The sequence below is a fragment of the Phyllobates terribilis genome, unplaced genomic scaffold (assembly GCF_046119375.1).
Source record: "Phyllobates terribilis strain yellow unplaced genomic scaffold, ASM4611937v1 Scaffold_8__6_contigs__length_399053987, whole genome shotgun sequence".
NCBI classification, from domain to species: domain Eukaryota; kingdom Metazoa; phylum Chordata; class Amphibia; order Anura; family Dendrobatidae; genus Phyllobates; species Phyllobates terribilis.
The window spans coordinates 204,848,274-204,857,763 of NW_027362768.1; the positions used below are offsets into that span (position 1 = coordinate 204,848,274).

The 9,490-nt window shown below is 48.3% G+C and overlaps 1 protein-coding gene across 1 annotated transcript in view; it reads left to right on the plus strand.

Moving 5' to 3' along the window:
• MAST2 (microtubule associated serine/threonine kinase 2) overlaps nucleotides 1–6,213 on the plus strand; it is a 28,444-nt gene extending 22,231 nt beyond the window's left edge. Inside the window, exon 24 of the mRNA XM_073645271.1 lies at nucleotides 15–6,213. Within this exon, the coding sequence (XP_073501372.1) occupies nucleotides 15–3,730 (3,716 nt within the window). The 3' untranslated portion in view covers nucleotides 3,731–6,213. The remainder of the gene's footprint in view (nucleotides 1–14) is intronic.
• Nucleotides 6,214–9,490: the final 3,277 nt, after the last annotated feature.

A 9,490-nucleotide genomic window follows, 5' to 3' on the forward strand; every position in this document is an offset into this window, starting at 1 on the left:
CTTTTCTTTACCAGTTGGTGGAAATTCTTCCCAGAGCAGTTCTCCAAGCTCCAGCGTGCCCAACTCTCCTGCCAGCTCAGGTCACATCCGACCCAGCTCTCTGCATGGACTGGCACCAAAGCTTCAGCGGCAGTACCGTTCCCCAAGGAGGAAGTCCGCTGGGAATATCCCACTCTCCCCTCTGGCACATGCACCGTCCCCTACCTCCCAGTCCACATCTCCACAGCGCTCGCCCTCGCCACTACCCGGGCACAGCCTTGGCAACTGTAACATTCTGCAGTCCTTTCCGGTTAAGCTTCATTCATCGCCACCCCTCGTACGGCAAATTTCACGACCAAAGAGCACAGAACCACCCCGATCTCCACTGCTGAAGAGGGTCCAGTCTGCAGAAAAATTGTCTGGCTCTCTGTCATCTGAGAAGAAGTTGCCGTCCTCTCGTAAGCACAGCCTGGACATCTCCCACTCAGACTTCAAGAAAGAACTAATACAGCGAGACTTGAGTTTACAGCGTTTACCGGAGTCCATGGGGGAGGGCAGCGGAGGGAAGGTCGGACTCTCAGAAAAGGGAACCTTACAGAAACATTCACGAAAACTTGGTGCTATCCGGCAAGACAGAGTGGAGAGGCGAGAGTCTCTACAGAAACAGGAGGCCATTAGAGAAGTGGACGACTCTGAGGACGAAACAGACGATGGCTCCGAGGACAGTCAGGATGGAAGGAGACTGGACCAATCAAAGACGAGGAGCGACCAGGATTCTGGATCTGGTTTTAGCGATGAGAAAGATTCTTTGCTGTCTCGTCCTAAAATTGGAAGTAACTACGATTACTCCTTCCTGCCCATCATCTCCAGGCCTCGAAGTGAAGCCAAAGCCTCCAGTAAATTATCCAGTGCCCCCTCTCCTGAGCCCACCTCCAGTAAGTTATCTGGTGCGCCCTCTCCTGAGCCCACCTCCAGTAAATTATCCAGTGCCCCCTCTCCTGAGCCCGCCTCCAGTAAATTATCCAGTGCCCCCTCTCCTGAGCCCGCCTCCAGTAAATTATCCAGTGCCCCCTCTCCTGAGCCCACCTCCAGTAAATTATCCAGTGCCCCCTCTCCTGAGCCCGCCTCCAGTAAATTATCCAGTGCCCCCTCTACTGAGCCCACCTCCAGTAAGTTATCTGGTGCGCCCTCTCCTGAGCCCACCTCCAGTAAATTATCCAGTGCCCCCTCTCCTGAGCCCACCTCCAGTAAATTATCCGGTGCGCCCTCTCCTGAGCCCACCTCCAGTAAATTATCCAGTGCCCCCTCTCCTGAGCCCACCTCCAGTAAGTTATCTGGTGCGCCCTCTCCTGAGCCCACCTCCAGTAAATTATCCAGTGCGCCCTCTCCTGAGCCCGCCTTCAGTAAATTATCATCCTGTGTGCCCTCTCCTGAGCCCACCTCCAGTAAATTATCCAGTGCCCCCTCTCCTGAGCCCGCCTCCAGTAAATTATCCAGTGCCCCCTCTCCTGAGCCCACCTCCAGTAAATTATCCAGTGCGTCCTCTCCTGAGCCCGCCTCCAGTAAATTATCCGGTGCGCCCTCTCCTGAGCCCGCCTCCAGTAAATTATCCAGTGCACCCTCTCCTGAGCCCGCCTCCAGTAAATTATCCGGTGCGCCCTCTCCTGAGCCCACCTCCAGTAAGTTATCCAGTGCCCCCTCTCCTGAGCCCGCCTCCAGTAAGTTATCCGGTGCGCCCTCTCCTGAGCCCGCCTCCAGTAAATTATCCGGTGCGCCCTCTCCTGAGCCCGCCTTCAGTAAATTATCATCCTGTGTGCCCGCTCCTGAGCCCGCCTCCAGTAAATCATCCTGTGTGCTCGCTCCTGCCTCCAGTAAATCCTCATTCATTGAGCCCGCCTCCAGTAAATCCTTATTTTGTGAGCCCGCCTCTGGTAAATCCTCATTCTCTGCGCCCTCTCCTGAGCCCACCTTCAGTAAATCATCCTGTGCACCTGCTCCTGAGCCCTTCTCCAATAAATCATCATCCTGTGTACCTGCTCCTGAGCCCGCCTCCAGTAAATCATCCTGGGAGCCCGCCTTTGGTAAATCATCATCCTGTGCTCCTGCTCCTGAGCCCACCTTCAATAAATCATCCTGTGCTTCCGCTCCTGAGCCCGTCTCCAGTAAATCATCATCCTGTGCACCTGCTCCTGAGCCCGCCTCCAATAAATCATCATCCTGTGTACCTGCTCCTGAGCCCGCCTCCAGTAAATCATCATCCTGTGTACCTGCTCCTGAGCCCGCCTCCAGTAAATCATCCTGGGAGCCCGCCTTCGGTAAATCATCATCCTGTGCTCCTGCTCCTGAACCCACCTTCAGTAAATCATCCTGTGCGTCCGCTCCTATGCCCGTCTCCAGTAAATCATCATCCTTTTCGCCCGCTCCTGAGCCCTTCTCCAATAAATCATCATCCTGTGTACCTGCTCCTGAGCCCGCCTCCAGTAAATCATCCTGGGAGCCCGCCTCCGGTAAATCATCCTGTGCACCTGCTCCTGAGCCCACCTTCAGTAAATCATCCTGTGCACCTGCTCCTGAGCCGGTCTTCAGTAAATCATCCTGTGCACCTGCTCCTGAGCCGGTCTTCAGTAAATTATCCTGTGTACCTGCTCCTGAGCCGGTCTTCAGTAAATTATCCTGGGAGCCCGCCTCTGGTAAATCATCCTGTGCACCTGCTCCTGAGCCGGTCTTCAGTAAATTATCCTGTGTACCTGCTCCTGAGCCGGTCTTCAGTAAATCATCCTGGGAGCCCGCCTCCGGTAAATCATCCTGTGCACCTGCTCCTGAGCCGGTCTTCAGTAAATCATCCTGTGCACCTGCTCCTGAGCCGGTCTTCAGTAAATTATCCTGTGTACCTGCTCCTGAGCCGGTCTTCAGTAAATTATCCTGTGTACCTGCTCCTGAGCCCACTAAACTACTTTATCCCCTGAGCCACAAGGGCACACAGGAGTGCTTCAGTGAGAAGTCTGCTAGTATCTTCTCACCCGGAGTTGACAGCCACCTTTCTAGTAATGAAAGTGTAGAGGAGCCGAAATCTACCCAACACTCCCCATCACTGCCAGCACTTTGTTGTGTAGCTGTTCCCAATGACGTGCACTGCCCCTCCCCCGGAGGTATCTGCCCGGCTGATGTGCAATATAACCCTGCGGTCAGTGACTATACACCATGCACTTTAATGAACAAAGCGAGCACCTTCCCTGGTGACTCAGCAGCTGCAACCTCCTCCAAAGGGCGAAGTGATGACCCTGCTGGCTCCTCTCACTGCCACACAGTCACCAAAAGTGTCCTGGGACCAGTGAAGCTCCATGTGCCTGGAGCGAAGGAGAAGGGAGACAGCAGTGCCCGGCAGAAGAGGCCGCCGACCTCTCGATCAGAGTCTGTGCAGGAGAACCTGAGGTCGGTGTGTGCAGAGGGAGCGTTCAGAACATGTTCATCCCTGAATGAGTGCACCATTGCTCCAATGTCCCAGCAGCGGGACTGTGCGTACCCCACCAAAACCTCTCAGCAGACCCCAACTGGCGAGTGCTTGGATCTCCCCAGAGTTCATCCATCGGGCGGTCACAGTCACCCAGCAGTCCGCTGTCTCTCAGTCAATAGCGGGCTGAGCCAGAAGCTGCTCAAAGAGCAGAGGGAGACGGCGGAGTTCCCCCCGAGGGAGACGGCGGAGTTCCCCCCCGAGGGAGACCTAGCATTCGGCTCTCGCCGCTCACTGTAGATTTCTGTACAGATTTCCGGAGAGGACTTTGGTTTTTCGAGTTTTCATGTTGGAATCTTTGTTCCTCTGACTTTTTTGACACAGTTCTTCCTGTTTACAGAGTTCTGACCCGGTGCTTGCCGAGCAGCGAGCCCCCTTGTTCGAATCATTTCAGAGTTTCATGCACTTTTTTTTCCTCTCCGCTCCAAAGATGGTGTAATTCAGTGTTTACTCGCACATGGCAGGCTGTCTGATTCCCTGACATTTAGTGTAGACATGGTGCAGTGAGGCCGCAGCGGGTCGGTCTGTTGACAGTGGTGGTGGTGGGGGGGGGAGGTTGTTTGGGGTCCTGTAAGTTGTGAATTTTGAGAGTTTAGACAATCGTTCTCTTCCTGGTGATCAACAGGATCAGAGCGAGAGTGCCCTCGCGTGGTGCAATGCTGTAACTGCAGGTCGCTGGCGTCTTGTCCAGATTTTAACTTTTTAATATATAAGGTACGATCTGTGTTTACGACTGTTATAGACGGTAACGATTGTTGCTCCTTGTGAGACATCTTCATGGCCGGTGCCTGCGCTCAGATCTGATTAACTCTGCGAGTTCCTTGTTTGTCTGACAAGGGCATATTATGTGCATAGTACTTCATCTGTTTGCAGTGTTTGTGCCCAGACCTTTACCGGAGAGTTGGATCTTCCAGCGTCTCGTCTCTTCCATGTTTACAGTGTTGCTGTGTGCCGATGAGTCCAGACACTAAACTTCTCAGGCTACAATAAGGCAATAAACTCCGTTGTCCTTCTGCTGCGCCGTCGTCCTTCTGCTGCGCCGTCGTCCTTCTGCTGCGCCGTCGTCCTTCTGCTGCGCCGTCGTCCTTCTGCTGCGCCGTCGTCCTTCTGCTGCGCCGTCGTCCTTCTGCTGCTTTTTTCCATAGTCAACATGTACTCCTTTTATAAACAGCCAAATTCGAGCAGAGAAAGGCACGGCCCTGTAGTCTGAGGGTCCGATCCTCCACAGTGACCTCGTTGTAGAGCAGTCGTCTCCCCCACCAGGCGCAGATCTTACAGAGCAGCAATGTTTATGGGGGATTCTGCGGGAGAGTCCACGACACCGTTACTTCTGTGGTGTTCTACCTTTGCCGCAGCTAATAAAACTGATTTTTTGTCTCTGATCCATTGTCCGACATTATTCTGTCAATTGCACACCGGTGTAGCTGCATCAGTTCTTAGTGGAGTGGTGTCAGTCCTGGTGGATCCCGCAGCCATGCCGGTTGTCTAGTTTCGGCTTTCTGGCTGATTTGTCAATTTGTAAATCCCTTGCTGCTTTGCTGGACGCTGTCTCTGGTCACATCCAGAGCTGCAATGCTCACCATCTGCAGCAGATGAGACACCCTAGTAATCACAAGGCTCGGGGTCACTGACACCTTGTGTCACCATCTTCATAACATCACAAGGTGATCAGTGAAATCTGAAAATACTAGTTGTCCTAAGTGCATAAAATAAATTCCTACTTTTTGCACTTTATTTGTGACTTGCGCCATTTGATGGCAGTGAGGGTCCGTGCAGCCGCACAGAATAAAACCACAGGGGCCATGTGACCCCCATACAGCTGTACACAGCCGTGCTGCAAAACAAGTACAGAGTGCAACCGCTGACCACGGGCATGTGCCACTGTCAGGATCTGGACGCCTCAAGTGACCACCAGGGGGCATAACATGTATTACACTTGTATCCATCAGCCCACTGTCCCATCAGATAAACTGCAAATCTGTCTCTCCAGAAGGAAGAAGCTGCCTCCAACCACAGCAAGGATCAGGCGTCAACCACCCTGGAAAAAGGATTTCTCTCATTCTTTACCGACAAGGACAATTCACAGATAAATATATTTTTTTGTTATTTTAACCCCTTTCTGACGTATGACCTAATAGTACGTCTTGGTGACTTGGGCCGATTGGACCAATGACGTACTATTAGGTCATATGGCAATCGCACCCGTACACAAGCGGTGCAGGGCGATCACCGCCGGGTGTCAGCTGATAGTCACAGCTGACACCCGGTACTGTGTACAGGGAGCTGTCCCGCACCGCTCCCGGCACATTAACCCCCTCAAAGCTGCGATCACAGTCGATCGCAGCATTGCGGTGGCAAGGGGAGGTGATCAGGATACTCGCCTCCTCTCCCGGCCTCCAGCTCTGTCTGCCGCTTCTTCCCAGATGTTGCCATGATGACCCGATGTCATCATGACAACATCTGGGTCACCAGACAGCAGGAAGATTCTTTGGTCATGCGCAGTGCATGACCAAAGTATCTTCTCACTGTGCAGCACTGACAGCCTGTATAGCACAGGGATGGTGCTGCATTCCTGTGCTATACAGGCGATCAGAATAAAAAAAGTGAAAGTCCCAGAGTGGGACACAAAATAAAAGTCCAAAAAGTGTTAAAAAATGAAAAAAAAAAAATGTAAAAATATAAAGAAAAAAAAAATAATCCACCAAAAATAAAAATATAATATACCCATCAATAAATATTATGAAAAAAAATAAATAAAAGTACACATTTGGTATCGCCGCGTCCGGAACGACCTGACCTATAAAACTGTCCCACTAGTTAACCCCTTTAGTGAACACGGTAAAAAAAATAAAAAAAAAAACGAAGCAGAAAAACAATGTTTTATCATCATACCGCCAAACAAAAAATGAAATCACACTCGATCAAAAAGACGAATCTAAATAAAAATGGTACCGCTGAAAACGTCATCTTGTCCCACAAAAAACAAGCCGCCATACCGCTCCATCAGCCGAAAAATCAAAAAGTTATAGCTCTCAGAATAAAGCGATGCAAAAAAATATTTTTTTCTATAAAATAGCTTTTATTGTGTAAAAGCGCCGAAACATAGAAAAACTTTTTAAATGTGGTACCGCTGTAAACGTACTGACCTGAAGAATAAAGCTGCCTTATCAATTTTACCACACGCGGAACAGCATATAAAAAAAAACCCATAAAAAAAATTCTGGAATTGCTGGTTTTTGTTTATTCTGCCTCCCAAAAATCGATCAAAAAATGTCAAGTGCCTGAAAATGGCACCAATAAAAACGTCAACTCATCCCGCAAAAAACAAGCCGTCACATGATGGTCTGCCAAAATATGGAAAAATTATAGCTCTCAAAATTATGGAGAATGGCGATGCAAAAACTAGATTTTGCAAAAATCTGCGTCTTTTAGTGTGTGACAGCTGTCAATCGTAAAAACCCGATATGATTCTGGTATCTCTGTAATCGCACCGACCCAATAAAGCTGTCTAATCACTTATACCGCACGAGGAGCGGCGTAAAAAAAATATACTCTAGGGTTAGGGTTGGGCTAGGGATTTTTTTCAAAAGTAAAAGTAAAAAAATAAAATGACGATATGGCGACAAGTGTTGCGCGCAAGTGATCGCTACTTGAGTTTGCATCGGGTGCTCGGGTATGCGCTGAGTATCGCAGGTGCTCGAGTGACATGCTCGAGTCTCTGCCCCATATTCTTCGTGGCCAAAAAAACTCGTGGGGATTGCTTGCCATGCACGAGCGATCCCCGCATTTTTTTTTGGGTGTCTAATAACCGTGAAACATGCGGGCTGGGACTCGAGCATGTCACTCGAGCACTCGTGATACATGGTGCATACTCGAGTACCCGATGTAAACTCAAGTAGCGAGCACTTGCTCTCAAGACTAATGACAACTTATTCAATATGATGACCTAATGTTATCAAATTCTGTGTCGTACCTCTGGGTTCAAAATGTTCACTATACCCCTTGATAAAATCTTTGAGGGGTGTAGTTTCCAAAATGGGGTCACTTGTGGGGGTTTCCACTGTTTAGGCACATAAGGGGCTCCCCAAACGCAACATGGCGTCCGCTCTTAATTCGAGCCGATTTTACGTTCAAAAAGTCACACAGTGCTCCTTCCCTTCTGAACTCTGCCGTGCGCCCAAACACTGTATTTTCCTCACATATCGGGTATCGGCGTACTCAGGAGAAATTGCACAACAGTTTTTGGGGTCCATTTTCTCCTCTTACCCTTGCGAAAATAAATAAATTGGGGCTAAAACATTATTTTTGTGGAAAAAGTTTGATTTTTTTATTTTCACGGCTCCATGTTATAAACTTCTGCAAAGCTCTTGGGGGTTCAAGGTGCTCACCACACATCTAGATAAGTTCCCTGAGGGGTCTAGTTTCCAAAATGGTGTCACTTGTGGGGGGTTTCCACTGTTTAGGCACATCAGGGGCTCTACAAACGCAACATGACGTCTGCTAATTATTCAACCAAATTTTACATTCAAAAAGTCTAATGGCGCTCCTTCTCTTCCGAGCCCTGCCGTGCGCCCAAACAGTGGTTTTCCCCCACATATGGGGTATCTGCGTGCTCAGGGGAAATTGCACTACAAATTTTGGGGTCCATTTTTTCCTGTTACCCCCAAAAAATGGGTCTAAAGTAACATTTTTGTGAAAAAAGTTAAATGTTAATTTTTCTCTTCCACATTCCAAAAATTCCTGTGAAGCACCTGAAGGGTTAATAAAGTTCTTGAATGTGGTTTTGAGCACCTTGAGGGGTGCAGTTTTTAGAATGGTGTCACTTTTGGTATTTTCTGTCATAAAGACCCCTCAAAGTGACTTTAAATGTGATGTGGTCCCTAAAAAAATGGTTTTGTAAATTTTGTTGGAAAAATGAGAAATCGCTGGTCAACTTTTAACCCTTTATAGCTTCCTAATAAAAAAAAAAAAATTGGTTCCAAAATTGTGCTGATGTAAAGTAGACATGTGGGAAATGTTATTTATTAACTATTTTGTGTGACATCTCTCTAATTTAAGGGCATAAAAATAAAAATTTTGAAAATTGGGAAATTTTCAAATTTTTTGCCAAATTTGTGAAAAAAACAAATAAACGCAAGTGATATCGAAGAAATTTTACCACTATGATGAAGTACAATATGTCACGAAAAAACAGTCTCAGAATCAGGGGGATCCGTTGAAGCTCCAGAGTAATTACCTCATAAAGTGACAGTGGTCAGAATAGTAAAAATTGGCCCGGTCATTAACGTGCAAACCACCCTCGGGGGTAAAGGGGTTAATTTTGGAATTTTTAATCCTGATTTGTGAGAAGATATGCAATTTAGAGGAAATGAGCTGCGACATAACCTATTGATTTCTATAGGAGGATTGTGGGCATGCTCTGTAACCTGGGCCGATATCAGATTGCAGGAAGAGCATGGTGAGCTATTGCTCAAGGTTGTTGAGCAGAGATGGAAAAGGTCCCTGTCAGGAAAACGACACCCACTTGGGTCAGACCTTGCAGCTCTCTGGCGCCCCCTTATCCTGCTGGTCAAACAAGGTATTGACAGAGGATAAGCATGGGTGCAGCTGCTCTAATTTATGTCGACTATTGCGGCACGTGATGTGACAGGACGTATATATACCACCAGTTCCTTCCAGGAACGTATATATACCTCCGACCAGCCACCCTCAAACCCCAATATCACATAAATACTGGTATACTGCCACCACCGATCGCTTAACAGGTGGATCGGGTACCCATTAGGTAACGTGAATTAGCGGGTGAGGAACGTGCTTGCTCGACATAGGACAAGAAGAACGAAGCTGGTAAATAATGATTTACTCCCAAAGGGGGGCAGTGTTTACAAAATATATACAAGATATTATAAAAGAGACAATTTACATATATGCATAAAACAGTTATTAAAATAAAAGGGATAAGTAATAGCAAAACCTGTGCCACGTGGTGATGGTCTCAGA